The sequence below is a fragment of the Brachyhypopomus gauderio genome, chromosome 15, assembly GCF_052324685.1.
Source record: "Brachyhypopomus gauderio isolate BG-103 chromosome 15, BGAUD_0.2, whole genome shotgun sequence".
Classification (NCBI taxonomy): Eukaryota; Metazoa; Chordata; class Actinopteri; order Gymnotiformes; family Hypopomidae; genus Brachyhypopomus; species Brachyhypopomus gauderio.
Window position 1 is genome coordinate 8500981 of NC_135225.1, and position 19627 is coordinate 8520607.

Sequence of the window (19627 nt, forward strand, 5' to 3'; positions counted from 1 at the left end):
TGCTTCTGAAGAACCATTTACTCCTACAACTTCCTGTTGGTGACTGGAAAGTTACGGCCCTTGAATTCTTACAAAAAATTAGCCCTCATAGGCATTTTTTTCTGAGCAAATGTAAGCAGTAAAGTGCAAAAAGCAGCTGAGCACACGGAATTTTTTTGTCCAAGTTGTGATTTGCTATTTATATATGAATTGTTTTTTTTTAATAAGCATGATGTATATGAAGTATAATTGCAGGCCCTTTGCAAACTTGTGAGAATATTTCTAGAATTCATAGGTAAACAATGACATGTAATAGGTTAAAATGGGAGGGCAGTGGAAAAAGTGGTTTTACTTCCGTTTACATAAAAACAAACTCAAATGAAACACACTGAGTTCAAGTTGCAAAACAAAATGCTACAGTCTTTTTTACTAGTAATTACAGGTGAGTGTTAAACCTTCAGACAATTAGGCCTATGTTTTTAAATGTTAAATCCAGGGTGTGTTTCAGAAAGCGGTCTTAAACAAATTCTGACTTGGCTTCAAAAGCCATCATTAGTTGACCTCGGATAGAGATTTAACTTGCATCTGAACAATTCAAATTAAAGGCTTCTTATTCCACAGTACAGAAACTTGAAAATAACATTTACATATGCAGATTATTAATATAGTTTAAAATGTAACACTGATCCAGTTCTACACAATTGTGTATCCTAAAATCTTTCTAGTCATTCAAACCATATCAAGTGTTTTGCTGACTCCTGTCCTCTGTGATTTTTATTGGTTTTCAGTTGTAATATTATCCATGTATTCCAAGGGTAATTAAACAGCTTAAACTGCAAAAAAGATGCCTCAAAATTATATTTTTTACTCATAGCTACTTCTTTTCTGTTGTGCTATGTGTATATCACAATTAATTAATTTAGTTGTCAAACCTGCTTTCTGAAACTCCACTATAGTCTTTTTGATAATAAAGACAAATGCTGTGAGGGAAAATAATACAAATTAAAGATTCATTATACTTTTCCCCCCTCTACCAGTGGTCCTTGTTTTGCAGTTGAATACTTTGGAGTCATCAGAATTTAAACATGTTAAACTTGGAGACACTGTAGTACTTAAGTGTAACATTTCTTTGCACAATGAAATTTTCTGGCTGAGAGTGGATATGAAAGAAAGACCAAGTGTCTTAATGGTTGCTAGTGTGAAAAATGATGGAGAGTTGTCAATCGTTTGGAATGACAACATTACTCATTTTGAGGACTGTATAGTGGAGAAGTTTTTTGGACTGAGAATTAGTCATGTCTTGAGGAGTGACCTCGCCTCATACTATTGTGGAACTGTAGATGGCAAACGAATGTAGTTTGAAGAAGGAGTGCATGTTTATGGTAATATATTTTTTTATAATAGAAACATTTAAATGTTAATTTTAATTACCATGTGTATCATGTTCTCCACATTTTGTCAGCTAAGACTCCTGAGCCATGGAAAGACATAAAAGCTGAAAATTTCTCCAATCCAGAAAAGGGTAAAGCAACGTTATAATCATAATTGGATGCGTACTTTAAAGCATGTTACTCAGTATTACAATATAAACAATCTGACTGTAGGTAATAAATGTGCTTACCTATACAGTCTCTTACTATGTGCATAGTCATCATAAGTTAGCCTAAATAAGAGGTTTTTCCTAACACCCAAATTTATCTTGTGTCTCAAAAACGCTCACATAATTTCTCTTTATTTCCTCAGTTCCAGTTCTTTCAGTGGCTGACATAAGACTCGTCCCTTATTCAATATTTGCAGCAGTTCTGGGTGTTGGACTGCTAGGAATGGTGTTGTTGCTGGCAGTTGTTGTTGTGCATATTATGACCTGGAAAAAGGAAATCCCTCTTGAAAATCAAACTCCAATGTTTGTGTACTTTTCATATATAATATTTCCTCAGTATATGTAATATGTTTCGTATTGAATACTGTTAAATACTGTTTGAATATGTATTAGTAAAAAACTCCAGCCTAGGAGATGGTCTGGCTTGCCAGTGGATCTGCTGATGCCAGGATTAGATGTGCCATTGCCGCTACCTGAGGCTCACCATCTGCACTGAAGGGACTGTGACTACTTGGCCTGGGAACTAGAACTACAACTATAGAACTACATTTGGACTACAAATACCGATTTCTGCTACCGGGCGCCCAATGGAGGATGGGTTCCTTTTTGAGTCTTGGTCCTCCTGAGGTTTCTTCCTAATCCCCACCATCATAGGGAGTTTTTCCTCGCCACTGTCGCCTCTTGCTTGCTCATTAGGGATCTGGATCCATACATTTGTAAAGCTGCTTTGTGTTGTAAAAAGCGCTATATAAATACATTTGACTTGACTTGACTTTTTGACATTTTTGATGTTGTGTTAATGAATTCACATTTACCTTTTATGTGTGCTGTAAAAGAATAAAATACATTTTAAAAGCGTACTTTTACTGTTGCCTCTAGCAAACCTGCATATATGAACTTTAGTTTCACTACATACGTGGGGGCTGTATGATCAGGCCAGACATCGAAAAAAATTCGCAACCTCTGTAATATTCCAGTTTCTCGGTCAGGGAAACAAATTTTTCCATTAATATCTGACATAACAAAAGCATAGAGGTGTGAGGTAGCATGTTCCAATCCTTCCTAAGCCCGGCTAGTTCAGTCGGTAGAGCATGAGACTCTTAATCTCAGGGTCGTGGGTTCGAGCCCCACGTTGGGCGGTGCTCTTTTAAGCCTGGTTTATACTTGACGCGAGGGTCCGCGCGGCGAAAATGACGTAATCGCTGTCCGTTCGCGAGGTCGTGCACCTCTCGAATTTTGTAACTTCGCGCGCGTTTCAAAACGCCCAATCTTAACGTCTTCACGTTCTCTTATGTTTCGTCCTGGAATTACAAGAGGAACGTATCGTTTCGGACAACACTGCAAAGCCATATTTTACACTGCAGTGACGCTCGCGACGCTCACGAAAGTATAAACCAGGCTAGAGTTACTGCAGTTTTACAGCTGTGCGAGTTTAGTTAGACAGCGTGCTGATTACGTCATTGTATTAACTGTTTGAACTCAAATTCAAGACAATATTCACTATGGTCGAATATTATTATTGTTTATTTATTATTATTACTATACTGAATGTGAACTATATAAAACCCTTTCATAAATGTAAGAGAATAAAAATTTCCGCCCGAACAGGGACTTGAACCCTGGACCCTCAGATTAAAAGTCTGATGCTCTACCGACTGAGCTATCCGGGCTCTGAGTTACAGTAAATACGCAGCACGAATCTGATCGTTTAGTATATACTTTAAACGCTAAAAAGGGAAAGGTTCAGGATCTCTGAACTTTGACTTGCACATTGAAGTAATCGAAACGACGTCGGTTCATTCTCAAGGAAGCATTTTAGATTTAAAAAGTTAGCAGGCCCCAGCGAGATTTGAACTCGCGACCCCTGGTTTACAAGACCAGTGCTCTAACCCCTGAGCTATGGAGCCTCGCTTGTTCAGAACATACTTATATACACTTATATACTTATTATATCGTTATCATATCGCTTTTGTCACATAAATGTAGAGCATGAAGTGTCCTCAGTTCCCAATACACTTTTTAAAATATTGGCCCCATCTAATTGAAATATTTTACACACTAGCTGTAGCTGCAAAAATGTTTTAAAACATTTGCATGTGGTAGGTCTTGCAATAACGTTTTTTAAAGCAGCAATAAACAGTAATTGCATGCAATTGCATGTGATGTACAAACAACTGCACACGAAACAGAAAGTAATAATACTGTGTTCTCACTTTTCCTGTTTCCATTCGCTAAGTAACCATGATTTTTCACATCGCCTTTGACTCATAGGCAAGTCTAAGTTTATAGACTGAGCTTTATCTGAAAATTATCTGCGTCCTTCTCTACGGTAGATAACCCGATGGTTTTAGACAAACAAACGCAGATTAATATTTTCGCCACGCATGATTGTTTAAGATTGCCAGTGTCGATATAACTCCCGGGTTGCATGTAAGCCCGTTTAAAGGGACCCAGTCTTGTCGAATAGCCCGTCCTAATCCTCAGAATTCGTTTCTCTGCGTAGAAAAACACATAACCAGCCAAACCTGTTTGGTTTGTGCATGTGTGAGTGAGTGAGTGAGTGAGTGAGTAAGGGAGTGACTGCTTTGCAAAGCAAGTGGTGTTGGGTGTCGCGTTTTACCACTGTTGTCGCTACCGTTAAAGGCATTTGAAGTTGGAGTCTGTTCTCTATTTCTTCAAGTGCTTAAGTAACTACTCCAAAAGAAGCAGTCTAAACTACATCTTGAACTGTTAACACACTGGTGTGTACGTAATGGACTAGAAAATCATCATAGGTGTGCATGCCAGTCTGGATATAAACGAATGTCACGGGTGAAAGATTCATGCACGTCGTTTCTCTAAAACGGGGTTGAAGCTGAAAAGAAGCTGCTGGTTTCCTTTCTGCGCCGTGAAAAGGGATGGCAGTGAATCGGAGTATATCCAGATGCTGCTCTTCATTGTCTTAGATTACAAAAGGCTAACCAAATGTAAGTAAAATAATACTGTTTTTTTCTTAGTGAGTTTGACAGTAGTTTATGTAGTATTTTGAATAAGACTTTGAATTTTCCCTGGTGAGACGCTACGTTCGAAGCAGAAATTTCGGAGTGTTAACTGTTTATGTCCCAGGTTTCTCTATATTTGGAATAACTTAAACAGGACAATATATTTTAAACCGTACGTTTTTGGTTTCAGGGACACGACGGTACTTGCCTCAACTGTGGTGGTGGTGTGGGAATGGCTGGACGAGCACCAGAGTTGGCAGCCGTACAGCCCGGCTGTGTCTCGCCACATAGAGGCGGTGATAGGGAGCGATGCCCGGGGCGGCAGCGTCGTGCTGGGCCAAGCTGACAGCCGCCTCGCGCCCTACATCATAGATCTGCACTCCATGCACCAATTCAGACAAGACACAGGTAACGTAACGTGTTTTTTTGTGATGTGGTTTTACATGCAGTAGCACAGTCGAGGAGCTTTTAGATACACGTAAAGACTTGAAACATTTGTCATCTTTAAAATATCAATTGCATTGACAGTGCTGTAGCAAGTAAAGCTGTTGCTTTTGTTAGTAGCTGTCCCTGTGTGGCAACAGTTCGGTTTATGTATTGTATACCTCTTTCCGGTAAACTCTGACAGCCATAAGACGGCAGCTGGCGGAATGACTGCTAAGTTCTAGTGGATTTGTATCAATGAGTCATATCTGCACTGGTTTGTCATTTTGAAGTGAATGGAAAAAATTACACCATAAAACAGCTGGTCCAGACACATTCTTTTACTATTAGAACTACTATCCGTACAGCTGTTCCAAGGAAACATGACCGAATCTCAGAAGAGATCACAGGCAAACTTAGGCAATTTTTCAAAATGTGTAAGAATAGAATCTGTGTAGAAACTATTTAGTCACAAAGAGACCTTTCTTATGCTATTACATTTTTCTTTCACATAAATGCACAATCTTGTGAGTTTTGCCCTGAATTGGGATTTGTGGAAGAAGAGGGTAGGCAGAAAAACAGACAGAATGGGAAGTGTATCCATGCTTAAAGTGGGGGTGGGGGCTAAGAATATTTGCTAGTGAAGGGGGGGGGGGGGTCTCCAGTGCTTGCAAAAGGCACAACACCCACTTTCTTTGTTGAATTAGAGGAACAGATGTGTAGAGTCTGGGACAGAAATCTTACAGCAAAGAGAAGCAGGGAATTTACCAAGACAGAGCGTTTAGGCACAGCATGCTTTCTAATTATGTCATCATTAGTCAACATTAGACAAGGTTTTTAAAAACAACAACTTTCCTCTGTGAAACAAAAAATAATAATAATTGAGCGCTATTGTACATCACTGCTGAAGTGAACTAATCTAGAAATCGAACCTAGAAACTTTTTACAGTAAAGTCTTTGAGGTGTCAGAAGGTACCCTGTGTAGGAAATAATAATCAATAGTCTTTACTGTGGTAGCATGTCTACAAAAGCCCTTAATTATTAAGTAATTTTAGGTGTCATTCTTTGTTTCTCTTTAAGCACTAATCTATAATCTCCTAACTACTGGTACAGTATTCCCTAAGATCACAGTGCCCCAATTTCTTTACAACTGTGCCATTGATGAAGACTATTTGTTAAACTAAGGGTTTACTCAGATACAAAAAAACAAATCTCACACACAAACTCTCTCTCTCTCTCTCTCTCTCTCTCTCTCTCTCTCTCTCTCTCTCTCTCTCTCTCTCTCTCTCTCTTCTCTCTCTCTCTCTCTCTCTCTCTCTCTCTCTCTCTCTCTCTCTCTCTTTATCTCATGTTTGAGGTGCACCTAGCACAAGACAACCTAACTGTAATAATTTGCATTCTCTAAGAGATATACTTCTTCTTTCTTGAAGAAACGCAATTCAATTCCATCTGGCAGAGACGTTAAGTACAGTCAGATCCGATCTAATTTCCATGCTACCCATCTGCTCTAACCTAGCAAGATTTCTTCCAAATGGACACAACACCAGAGGACAGACATGAACATGAGGAAATTGGCACTTCAATGTTGAAAATTACTGCACAAAAGCATGGGTTCTGTTCCTGTGCGGGGTCTGAGAGAGAGGGATAGTTGATTAATGTAGAGAGAGGGATAGTGAATTAATGTAGAGAGGGATAGTGAATTAATGTAGAGAGAGGGATGGATGAGAAAAATAGAGGGGAGTGGCTGTAAGTTTTTCCTTCTGATTGCACAACAGCCTGTATAGAGTTTCAACTGCCCCAGGCCTCTGGGTGCCGTCGTTCACAGTGTGTTTTCCAATGAAAGGTAGAGTTTAATCAAGAATGCACACAAAACACATTTGTGCATGCATGCGCAAACACACACACACACACACACACACACACACACACACACACACACACACACACACACACACACACACACACACACACACACACACACATACACACACACACACACACACACAAACACACACAAACACGCAAGCCTGAATTGTATTAGACTGTGTCACCAAGGGGAGGTAGGGCTTAGACTCTACTAAACCTTACATTTGCTTTTCTGCTCAGAAGATCCTTTGTTAAGTGCCTCTCAGCATGTCCTGCTTCACAAGTCACTGTCAAATAGAAAAAGGAAATGGTGAAAAAAATAAATAAATGAAGAGGCATGAGCATGTGACAAATGTGTGTTCAGGTGGAGAGAGCTGCAATAGTTAATATTGACATGAAATCAAACGTTACTGTGCCTGCTAGCATACTTAGTAAACACATATTGTGATTTAATTACTGAATGTTTATTGTAGTGACCTAAAATGACAGCAGAAATGTTTGAGGCATCAGCTAAATAGAACATGTTCGGTCAGTGTGTTTGGACCTCCTTTTCCAAAACCTCTATGAAAAGAATTGAGTTTAATTAATTGGAATTGCAGATCCTTAACTATAAAGTTTATTTATTGGTTTGTTCTGGTGCATCATTGAACTTGTATAGAAGTTCATATAATATAATATTTCTTATATAAGAAATAAGAATATTTTTAAAAACTTATTTTAAACTGTTTATTTTTACCTTTACATAAACTATACCGGCACCGGCACCAAACATATTTTTAATACTTGACCTGTGCTAAGACGGTGTGAGTGTGCATTAATTTATAACCCTCTATGGATCTGACATTTCCCCCCTGTGATTGTTATGGCCAATCACACCTAAAAAATAGGAAGCATTAAAGGGTATTTCTTAGAATATTATTTACACTATTTAAAATTGATCATTATACTTCATCTGTTCTGTTCATTACCCAGTGATACCAAAGATCATGGGAATCAATGTAATCTGTTCAAAGCTGATGAAAACCTGATTGAAACATCAGTGAATCAGGTGGCTTTTGCTTTGTGGTCTAAATCTCACCAGGCTGAGAGACGTCAATGCAAATAGTGTTTTGTGCTTATGCTTCATTGTGTGATAAAGGAATTGAAACACCACATGATTGTGGTGATGATAAAAAAACATCCTAAAAGCTATTTTAACTAGATTGTTTGTTTTAAGCACTTTATCACAGACATTCACTTCCCTCTGAAAAAGAAAATGATGAGTCCTGCTAATGTTAACAGATTCACAGTAGAAACGCAGCCAAACCTGCTGGCTGTGCTGGCAGTGTCTCCCTCCTGCATGTTTTCTTCCAATATGCATTTATTTAGAAAGTCATAAAAAGCAAAACATGTTTTTATGACTTGAATTACAATGATGAGAGAGAGTGAAGGGGTCCATGCAGTCAACTTGTAACTGAGGAAGAGAATAGAATTGGTGAGCACTGTGTCACAGAAGCAAAGCACCCTTAACAATCAGACAGATGGACAGTCCCTGTACACCTGCTTTAGTGCTTTGTCTTGCCTCAGAGGTCCTGGGATCCTGAACCTAATGTCACACTATGATGTACTGATGCAGTGACCTTTTTACACACACACACACACACACACACACACACACACACACACACACACACACACACACACACACACACACACACACACACACACACACACACACACACACACACACACACACACACTGACATGGGCTTGCAAGGATGCATTTCCACACATTATTGCTGAGGATACATTGATTGTCAAGTAGACATGACCATCTGTTGATGAAACTGTAATGTAGGCAGGTCTAGGAAAAGAAACTTGGGCACTTTTTCAGGATATTGTTTGATTCAAGTGATCATCGATTGACCACTTAGGAGCAGTATTAGCACATGTGTAAAAACCTGTTTATTATCACAGCTGCTTGCTGTAAAAAACCTTTTAACATACCTCTTCCTACCTTAAATTTGGGTCCCCTTGTAGTTTACCCTTTCCCTTACCCTTTGTGCTGTCATTAAAAGACATATAAAGACCAAGGGAATGCTCTCCCATTCTTCTGTTGTTGAAAGAAAAAAGGTTACATTCCCAGCACAAAGACGAGTGCAGACTTGGGTACAAAAGGGTTGGGTGGAAATTATTATGGTGTTTATAGCTGAACTTTGTAGGAATCAAGGCGCACCAATTTGTTGTCTCACTTTTTGACAAGGTAGACATTTCTGTTTCTGTGTATGCACATTTTGTTATATCCACAGCGGTGAGATTTTGAACTTGACCTTTAGACACAAAAGGGGTTTGTTGAGAGTGAAGTGTACTGTTTCATTTGTTTTGTTCCTTGGGCTTCAGTATTATTGCCTGTCGGCATTGGCATGTATCATAATTCACTTTCAGCACAATGGTAATTTTGATTCTGTTGAGGTTTGACCCTGTTTGGCTCTTCTTCCAGTCACTGTCCCTTTCTTCACTGTCTGGGCCTGAATATTCATGTCATATGTTATCGTCTGTCATCTGGTTACATAGTACTTCACCCACCTCTGCATGAGCCTGGTCTGCTCGAAGATAGGGGTGTTGGATGATGTTCAGGTGTAATCACACTGTTCTATCTGTTGATTAGTAATTAAGTTCATTAAGTTAAAGTTTGTTTGTTTGTTTCATCTTTTTGTGTATGCTCATCTTTTGTGTATGCTCAAATTAATATTTGTGTGTGATGAACAATTCACTTTCTATACCACTATGTATACAAAAAAGCAAGATCTGTTCTCCTTTCACAAGGACAAGCTGTTCAGTTGTAGGCAGGTCATTATTAAACCACTACTGTGAAGTCTTGTTTTCTTCAGTGACTGCTCTTCTCACAGCTTACTGTTTATACACTTTTAGAGTGGAGCCTCGTTTTTCTAGTTAACTGCTGATGTGTATTTGTACTGGAAGATACTTAAATCCTGGGTAATTAACCCAAGCCTTTGTAGACCTGTTAGACCTGTCATTTGATATTACACAACATGTGCGATTTGTAATATTTGTTTACAGATATGAAACAGTAGTTGTAGGCAGCAGTTGTAGAAACATTCAGTATAAATATAAATGGTCACACCTATAAATAGTTGTGAAGTTCAAAGTCCTACTCAATTTGACAAATGATTTAGACAGTCTCTTTACAAAAGTACAGTTTACATTAAAACATGCAACTGATGTCAATTTTCCATTCAAATTCACAGCAGAGATTTTAGTGATGTAAGTAAAAAAAAAACTTTAATCTTATACCATTATGATTGAAGAGGGGAGTGTGTAGTTTGTCAGTTATCTAACTAACATTTCTGGTTTATAATTCAAGTGTCGAAGCAATACTAACCTGTCTTTGTCTTTGTCTTTGTCTTTTTTCAGGTACGTTAAGGCCGGTACGTCAGAGTTTCTATGACCCTTCTTCAGCACCAGGCCAGGGACGGCTGTGGGAGTGGGAGAATGATGCAGGATCTTGGACACCGTATGTGATGGAGGTCTGTATTGCCCTGCAAGAGGCATGGGACCGCCAGCAGTCCTGGCTGGACTTGGCACCACTTGGCTTCTGCTACCTTGTGGATTTCCAGACCATGACTCAGATCAACCAGCAAACACAGAGGCGTCGCCGTATCCAGCAACGCTCAGTCATGGCCTACCCAGTAGTCTCTGGGGCTCTGCCAAAAGGTGCCCAGAGTTTGGGTACTGGGGCTGGAAGGACAGCTGGTAGAATGACTTCAGGTGTTGGTTCAACTGGGGCACTTCTAGGGGTTGGTGCGTCTGGTTCTAGCTCAAGTGGAAATGGGAGTGCTATCTATCCTAGTGGAAGTCTTTCAATGTCCACCCTTACCCCTCTTGGACAGCCATGTACCTGCCAACAGTGTTTGCTTGTTTTCAGTGTAAAAGCGAATGCCATGTCATACACACTGGGACGCAGACCTCCCCAGACAAAGCCCTCCAGTCCTGAATCCAGTTCACGAACACTTCCGGCCTTGTCTAAGATTTCGTCCATATCTAACTCATATTCTCAAACGCTGCCTCATGGACTTTCTTTCAAGCGCTCCCGCTCTCAAGAATGCAAGAACGCTAATGCCTTCGCTCATTCATTGTCCATGCTCACCTCGAACACCGCCACGCTTTCGTTGTCCGCCAGTCACCCGCCCCATTCGCGTTTAGCCCCTCCCCCTTCACAGGTGTCGAGTCAGCAGCCTGTGTCCACGTCAAGCCGTACCTCAACATCATCTCCATCAGTGCCAACTGCAACGCTCATCACCGTGGCCAGCTCTACGTCACGTTCACCGTTGCCGGCCCCTTCGGTGGCCGTCCCGCCCGAGCGCTTCACAGCTAGCGCCGCTCCCCTGCCCTCTCGTGCCAGTCTCGCAGGGCTGAGCCGGCCGGCGCTGCAAAGAATCGCCATGGCACAGTCACGTGCACTCATCGCCTCTGGGTGAGAAATAGATTATAAAGTCTTATTCTTGTGGTCTCTGCTGTTCCTCATAGATGGGAGGCCAGTGCTTTTTCAATATGTGGCTTTAATGTGTGATCGCTGTCTGTGGTTATGGACAATTAGCTTATAACTTATCTGATGTCACTTAAAGACAGATTTGTTCTTACATAGACAAGATTATCTAAATCCCCTTTATGTGGACTAGCTAAAAGTAGGCTGTTATGTTTTGCATTAAACAACATGGAGTCTCCCTAGCAATTTAGGATCACTTTTTCTATGACCCCACTTTCTTCCATTATCTATACAGAAAATGGAGATATATTGTCATTTGGTTGGATTGTCTCAAAGGTTTTTATTGTATGCAGTGTAGTAAACATGTATGATGTTTCAACAGGTTGTGGTGTTGTTGATAATACTGCTCATTTGGCTCTTGTCTTATGTTTTGGTTAGAATTTAGAGAACTGAGACTTAACCGATCGGTTCCCATTATGTCAAAATGATTTTGGTAGATGTGTTGACCTTTAGAAGGTTATATTTGCATATATATGTGTGTGTGTGTGTGTGTGTGTGTGTGTGTGTGTGTGTGTATCTGCAACGGTCCCTTCGTCCTGTAAGTGTGAGTATGTGCGTGTGCACATATGGGAATGTATTTGGAACATGTTTTTGTGTGGGTGGGTGTGTGTGTGTGAAAGAGAGAGCGCGAGTGTGTTTCTCACACTGCTAAATCATCCAACACAGCTCAGCTTGATGACCATCTGGGAATAGAACTTGGCTCTTGAGCAGTGGAGGGATCAGGATGGAGCATGCAAGGGAGTTGCAAGAGAAGAAAAAATGGGGGAAAGTGTGGGTGGGTGTGTGGGGGGGTTGGTGTAAGAAAGGGTCACTACCTCCCTCTGACTTTCACCGCCTTGTTCTGTCCCACTCCCCTTCCCGGGCTTGCTTTTTGTGTGCTCATGTTTAGTTGCTATGGTAACCTTTGTTTGCATTGCAAAGCCTCATCAGCATTAACAGCACAATGCTGCTTTTCTGCATGTGTCTATGTGTATTTGAGAGAAAACAAAAGGACTGGAAGACAGTGGCACGGTCATTATTCTCTTCCAAATTGTTTCAGCCTGTCTTGAGTTATCAGTGAAAGAATTCAGAGGGAACATGGGCTTGCTACAAGTTTGGGGAGGCGGCACAATGAATGCAACAGCGTGTCAGACACATACAGACCAAAGAGGACAAACACAAAGTAAGAGGAAAACAAACAAAAGTGGAAAAAAATCAACAAGTACATTGAAATCCACTGACTACTGATAGAAGCTACAGAAATCAGAATGGTAGAAAATGAAAGCGCCAAAACAGGAAGACAAACTTGACCAGAAGTTTAAATGAAGTGAAGAACAGAGAATTAAGAGGTTAAGAATTAAGAAATAAGTGGTGTCTGGTAGTAACATGTGATTTCTGGTAAAGATACTGCTGGAAGGAACTTTTGTTGTTGAGAAGCAGATCAACTTTTTAAATGTGTTAATTTAGCCATAAGTTTACCATTCATAATAATCTGAAATATGGCACAAACATGGCTGAATATATTTCAAACTATCAGTAGTACAACAGTGTTCTACCAAAATGGCGTGTGATGTGAAGTGAAGTTGATGAAGTTAAATGTTAAAAAACAGAGAACTTCACAACACAGTGCTCATGTTCATATTTTTAACACAGTGAACAGTGCTTTACTGGCAGTACTGTATCTTTGGAGCCAAATCTTTTTGAAGTTGTTTTGCTCTAAAGTTTGGCATACAAGTTTTGTTTCTAATTAGCATCAAGTAGAATTAAACATTTTCAGTGTTGGACACAGTTTAGGATATTGTGTGTATAATCTTTGTATCTGTTAACACAGCATTCTGTAGCAAATAAGATTCATGTCGATTTGTCCAAGTAATTCCTCAAATACAACATTAACTTTGGATTGAGCAGTTACAGAGTTGCCAGTACTGACAGATGAATTGCATCAGTGTACCAGTTTCTCAGTTTTCATGACAGTGCTTTACCTGGTAGGACATCTTTAGCAGGACAGAACACCATTGCCTTAAGGGTCGTACACTGACGTGCCAAAAGTCATGGGGTAGTAGTATGTAAATTGATTTATAAAGTGATGTTACCTCAGGAAAAGGTTTGGGAATGTCCACACCTGTATATGTTGTGAGGTGTTATGTGAGTGAGATTGAACACGGTGTGAATTATCGTGTGAGTTCAAACAGGGCATGATGGTGGATGCCAGACAGATGAGATATTCCATTTCTGAAATGGTGCATGTATTTATCAGTTCACAGTTTGAAATGTGTATGGAAAATATGTCATAGAAGGCATTACCACCCACAGTGGGAAACGCAGTGGCTTCATTCGGGTAAGCCTAGTGATAGTGACTGGCGTGTTCTGGATAGAATTGTCCGTATGAACAGACAAGCGATGCTGGAAGAAAATCACATCCACATTCAGTACAGGTGGCCTCACATGTATATCAGTCAGTGCAGCATTCTTACATTTACATTTTTACATTTACGGCATTTAGCAGACGCTCTTATCCAGAGCGACTTACATTCTTCAGGTTCCATGGTATATGGGAGCAGCTATGGACACCAGTGTCAACAAGGCACTGTGCAGCCTGGTGGTGGTTCCAAACTGATGTGAGGTTTGTGCTCATGGCATGGGTTGTATTCACTATTCCACCTAAATATATAATTGACCGGTGGCAACAACATTCACTGCTTTATGACCATTTACAGCCCTTCATGGACTTAATGTACCTCCACAGTGATGGGATATTCCAACAGGATAATGGACCATGACATTGGTCCTAGGTTGTCAAGTACTGGTTCAAGGAATATTCTGCAGAGTGCTAATTAAAGGTGTGGCCCGCATGCTTGCCTGACATGAACCCAGTTGAGCATTTATGGGGCGTGGTGGGAAGTCCATTCAACAAATACAACTACAACCACAAAGCTGTGGGTGTCCCTCCAGACAGCATGACTCAACATCTATCCAGACACTTGTGGAATCTATGTGTACTTGCCAGGCTTGAGGGAGCCCTAAACAATAATCTCTGCCACAACTAATTGCTGTGGTTCAAATGTTCTGAAGGCCAAAGGTGGTCCAGTGTGCTAGAAGATGGGTATCTCTAATAAATGGTGTGTGATGGTTGGATGGATGGATGGATGGATGGAGATCACCAGTGTGTGTTCACATGCAGAAAGAACAATTAGGCTCACAGCCTCAGACACAGACATGGCAGAAGTGACAGGTTTCATTATCCATTAAATGGAAGAGCATGGAGTCTAAATGTTGTTATCTAAGAGCACCATACAGGGACTCACACCAGTGTAAATGTATTTTTACATTTCTATTTATTAGGATCTCATTTCCACACCTTTGTAAGTCGTGGCCACGACTTACAGGGGTCTGTAACTCCGGTGGTAGTCACCATATGTGCTTTCAAATTGACAGCACTCACTCATACTTTACTTTGATTCTTGTCTGTGTGTTTATTAAGAAATATTACTGCAATAAGCATTAGAATGTGCTTACAGTTAATACAAATGTATTATTATTTCTTATTTTTAGTGTACCAACAGTACCAGTGAAGAACCTCAGCAGTTCCAATCCTGTGCATCCAGCTCTAGCAGGTAAGAAAATGATACATACTGATGCAAAAACCAAATGAACACAAAAACTATTCAGAAAAGAATGAAAGAATGTGCACATCATGACCAATAAGTTGTATTTTCATTATCATCAAGTTATGGACAAACAAGATAAACACAGTACAAAAGAAGCATGTGTATGAAAGGTTTTATAGTTTTATAGCTATTTTTTTTTTTGTTAAATTGACTAAATATTATTAATATTTTTATATAAATTTTTCAGTGATGCTGTTATGCTGTTAACAGTGTATAAAAGTGTATGTTATGCTGTTAACACTGCATAAAAGTGTATGCAGAAAAACAGTAAACTATATATATATATATATATATATATATATATATATATATATATATATATATATATATATATAGTATATATATATATATATATATATATAGTATATATATATATATATATATATATATATAGTATATATATATATATATATATATATACTATATATATATATATATATATATATATATATATATATATATATATATATATACTATATATATATATATATATGCTCAGCTATATACAGTATATGAACGGTTATGTTTTCTTCATATCGTGTAAGCCTAATGTGTACACTTCCCATCTCATACAATTCAGAGATCTGTATTTGTTTAATTCAGCTGCAAAAACCTCTGTTGTGCAGGGATCACTGGTATTCTGATGAGTGCAGCAGGCCTACCTGTGTGTTTGACACGCCCACCTAAGATGGTGCTGCAACCTCCTCCTGTCAGCAAACATGACATCAAATCCATCCCTGGTTTTGGGCACTGCTGTCGCAAAACAACCAGAAAACAAGTCCGCAAAAGTGAGCTTAAACACAGGCACACAAAGGGAGTTTTGCAAGGTTATTCACGGAAACAGGCTTACTGACGGACACGGCTCAATACTCAAACAGCACATCAGTCCTTTATATTAATAACTTAGTAAAAGCTATAGAGACTAAACACGTTTACCTCTACAGGCAGGACTCCAGACGAGGTAGTGAAGAGGTACTTGAAGAAAGTCAGGAATCCGCCTGAAGAGGTACAATTTCATTCGCTCCTCTGCATCACTTCTTCACTCTGTAGGCGGTTTGAATTAAACAGATGAAATGCTCAAGAATCATCATGATTTAACCACATAATGCTAAAAAGGCCATGTGACACCTCACATCCTCCCTTGTGATATTAAATATATGTGGAAAAGCTATTGTTAGCCTGTATCACAACTTAAAATTTCAAACTTAAAATGTTTAGAGTATACTGCATTTGTAGCTGCTTACACATGATTATTATAGAACACTACAAACTTTAAAAAAGGAGTGTGTATATAATATTATGCGGTGTGGTATAATTAATCCGATTTGCTTCCTCTCAGGACTGCACTATCTGTATGGAGGCTCTGGCTGGCCCCTCTGGGTATAAAGGTCCAGGTATCAGTGGTGTGTCACGTGCAGATTGGGTGGGTCAGTTAACAAAGTGCAGTCATCAATACCATGTGCAGTGCTTAGTGGCTATGTACAACAATGGCAATAAAGATGGTAGCCTGCAGTGCCCCACATGCAAGACCATTTATGGTGTGAAGACGGGTAACCAGCCACCTGGCAAGATGGAGTACCACACCATCCCCCACTCACTGCCCGGATATCCCGACAGCAAAACAATCCGCATCGTTTACAACATACCACCTGGGATCCAGGTACCTCTATAGTGTGCTCATTGTGTGCCTACACACAGGCTATATTTAGAGATTGCTTTTTCCCCTCTGACATCACTAACCTCACCATGACATATTTAAACACTTTCTTGCTGAAGGGCCCTGAGCATCCAGATCCAGGAAAACCGTTCACTGCAAGGGGATTTCCCCGCCACTGCTACCTTCCAGACAGCGAGAAAGGACGCGTGGTAAGCACTTTATGCTGACACACAATGAACATGACACACAATGAATGTTCTGTAAACTTCTTGACTTAGAAATTAATAACATTTAATAAAAGCTTTTAGCATTTAAATCGACATATTTCAATGACACAATGTGTCTATTACTGTAATAGTGTTTGCTCTCCTGTGCTGTAGGTTTTGAAGCTTCTGCTAGTAGCTTGGGATAGGAGGCTGATCTTCTCTGTAGGAACCTCCAGCACCACAGGCGAGTCAGACACAGTTATTTGGAATGAGGTTCACCACAAGACCGAGTTTGGCTCCAACCTCACAGGTCATGGTTTCCCTGACCCTGGCTACCTCGACCATGTATTGGAGGAATTAAAGGCCCAGGGCATCACTGAGGAAGATGGACAACTGTGAGTTAAATGGGCTAGGGAGAAGGCTGTGGAAATGACCTACCGGTAAATATTGTGCCAACAAAGTTGCTGATTTTGGAAGGGTCATTTTTTGAGTAAGTGTCCATGTTTGTCCCTGTGTCCCTGTGTGTGTGTGTGTGTGTGCGTGTGCGTGCATGCGCGCGTGCGTGCGTGCGTGTGTGTGAGAGAGAGCGAGCCACTGAGAAATAAATAACCTGACAGTGTAAGAAAGAAAAACAAATGTGTATGCAGCTGTCATGGACCAAATGTTATACAGATATACAAGTTAATATGTGCTGGTTGCCTAAATCAGGCATATCAAGCCCTTTATTGATTATTTTATTCTTATTACAGAACTTATTATGAACATTTAACTGACACTTGGGGTTGTTTAGATGTTCCTGGATGAGCTGGAATGAGTGTGTTATAATTAAGATGTGCTGGAAACAGACTTTGCACTTGCACCCTTAAAAAAGAGCTAAAAGATCCCTTTAAAAGTGGCTTTGGATGTGGTATCATGGCTTATATAATACATACTAAAAGCTTAGTGCAATTACATTACTTCTACTTCAGCTGCTAAGACAAATGTGAACGAAAGGTGGAAATGACAACAATGTGTGGAAAGAAGGTAAAGAAGGTACATTGATAGGTTAAAACTGGAAGGAGAGAAATTGTATGGAACAGTGGAGAGATTAGGAAAGATTGAAAAAATGAAAGGCAAAAGAAGGTATTGTTAAACTGACAGGTTGATAAATTTTATGCCAAGTAGTGTGTGTGTATGTAAGTGAGAGGGAGGTGAAACTGTATTGTGACCTCAAATGGTTACTTTGTCCTTAAAACAATCCATATCGTGGGCACTTGTTGATAATTAGTTACATAAACAGCATCATGTGTTCTTATAATATTATTGCTATCATCATGCAACACCATTCACCATTCCACATTTTAGATTTATGTATTTACATGAATCAGGTGATTTATGTGATCTATGTGTACGATTCATAAAGCAACTTGTTAAGACTGTTATTATTCAGTTACAGAGCTGTAAACACCTATGGTGTAGTTTCTTAGACAATGCTTAGTCTGGACTGAAAGGCAGTTTTTAACAGCAATTATATTTTCATAGCCTTATTGAGTTCAGGTTTACACTTGTTCTTTATTGCTCCAATATCAAATAGGGGTTACCAGACAGTTATATAATCTAAATATATTAAAAAGCTCATTTTTCATAGTAAACAATAAATGAACTGTAGTATATCTATGTGCTTGTTGGTCCACTAGAAGAGTTGTGGTGGAAAGAGGTTAAAATAGAAAATAATAATAATATTTTAATAATAGAATCAAATTTTGGACTGTAGATTAAAAACTTTTTATTCATTTACCACAGATGTTTTTTTTTAAAGTATGTGGCCTGGTTGAGTAGTGGTGGTGGTGATGATAATCTCTCCTACCAACTGAAAGTGTTTGCTAGTGTACAGGCATATTTGTGTCTCCTTAAACATTCCTATGGGAGTGTAAACATATGCATGCATTTGTATTTGTTTATATCAGGAAGTCTGATCCACTTTTTTCTTTTCCTGTTATTTTTCTAGAACATTGGTCCTTGCTTTTCCTTATTCCCTTTCCCATTTCATTGAAAGTTAGATCTTTTGAAATGTGACATGTTTATACATTTTTGTACATAAACACTGCACAAGTCAGTTAATCGCTTTTCAGTTCTCTGAAGTGTACAGAAATTATGCATTTGCCAAGGTATTTTCGTTGTGAAACAGACCTCTGTATGTGTAAAATCTCCTGTTTTCTGAAGAGTGACCGCTTCCTCCTTCCCTTTACACCCATACGAAGGACATATCAGTGGTGATTTACTGCAGGCATGATTGGAAGAGCTGTTTGTATACAATGGGTTATGGATATTTCATTTCCTCCAGCTTTTTTAAAAGTGTGTTTTCTGCACTGGAAATAAGTTTGGGGCAGCCAAGTCCCCAGTGATGCTTAAGAAGAATGCAAAGATCAAAGCAAAATTAAAATGTGTATATAGAAATGTTAAAAATAAACTACTAAGTAATGGAAAAAAGTGATATTTGATTTGAAATATGTTTAATAAATTGTGCATTATTTGAGTTTAAAATGAAATCTCCAATATTGTTCTTTGTTTCTCTTTAAAGATCACAACATAGTATGTGAGTAGTTGACTTAAACATGGCTTACATTATCATTGTCAGACTACAGAATCATCCAGTGACACAAATCCATAACAACTTTAATCACACACCTGAACCAGAACCACATTTAAAGGAGCACATTTATGAAAGGAGCAGGTCATGAAA

General features: G+C 39.3%; 1 protein-coding gene, 3 non-coding genes and 1 pseudogene across 5 annotated transcripts; 3 read left to right on the plus strand and 2 right to left on the minus strand.

The window, feature by feature from the left end:
* The first annotated feature begins 278 nt into the window (after positions 1–278).
* Positions 279–2276, plus strand: LOC143476792 (uncharacterized; annotated as a pseudogene). Its single transcript, XR_013121387.1, has 4 exons — positions 279–421; positions 1017–1361; positions 1442–1501; positions 1723–2276. The product of XR_013121387.1 is annotated as an uncharacterized LOC143476792 (transcript).
* A 369-nt stretch (positions 2277–2645) lies between these two features.
* On the plus strand, positions 2646–2718 carry trnak-cuu (transfer RNA lysine (anticodon CUU)). The gene has a single exon. It is a non-coding gene; the product is annotated as a tRNA-Lys (tRNA).
* Positions 2719–3176: 458 nt separating this feature from the next.
* Positions 3177–3249, minus strand: trnak-uuu (transfer RNA lysine (anticodon UUU)). Its single transcript has one exon. It is a non-coding gene; the product is annotated as a tRNA-Lys (tRNA).
* A 164-nt stretch (positions 3250–3413) lies between these two features.
* On the minus strand, positions 3414–3486 carry trnat-ugu (transfer RNA threonine (anticodon UGU)). The gene has a single exon. It is a non-coding gene; the product is annotated as a tRNA-Thr (tRNA).
* A 652-nt stretch (positions 3487–4138) lies between these two features.
* Positions 4139–19434, plus strand: LOC143476202 (E3 ubiquitin-protein ligase DTX4-like). Its single transcript, XM_076974267.1, has 9 exons — positions 4139–4545; positions 4751–4968; positions 10264–11323; positions 14927–14988; positions 15669–15830; positions 15987–16048; positions 16382–16702; positions 16819–16908; positions 17080–19434. Coding segments are annotated over exons 1-9 (2202 nt in total). The 5' UTR covers positions 4139–4543; the 3' UTR covers positions 17305–19434.
* Positions 19435–19627: the final 193 nt, after the last annotated feature.

Excerpts from the sequence above, each read along its gene's own strand:
- LOC143476202 (XM_076974267.1), top strand. Across the intron at positions 4,969-10,263 it reads CCAATTCAGACAAGACACAG|GTACGTTAAGGCCGGTACGT; the intron begins GTAACGTAACGT and ends GTCTTTTTTCAG. Across the intron at positions 16,703-16,818 it reads ACATACCACCTGGGATCCAG|GGCCCTGAGCATCCAGATCC; the intron begins GTACCTCTATAG and ends TTCTTGCTGAAG.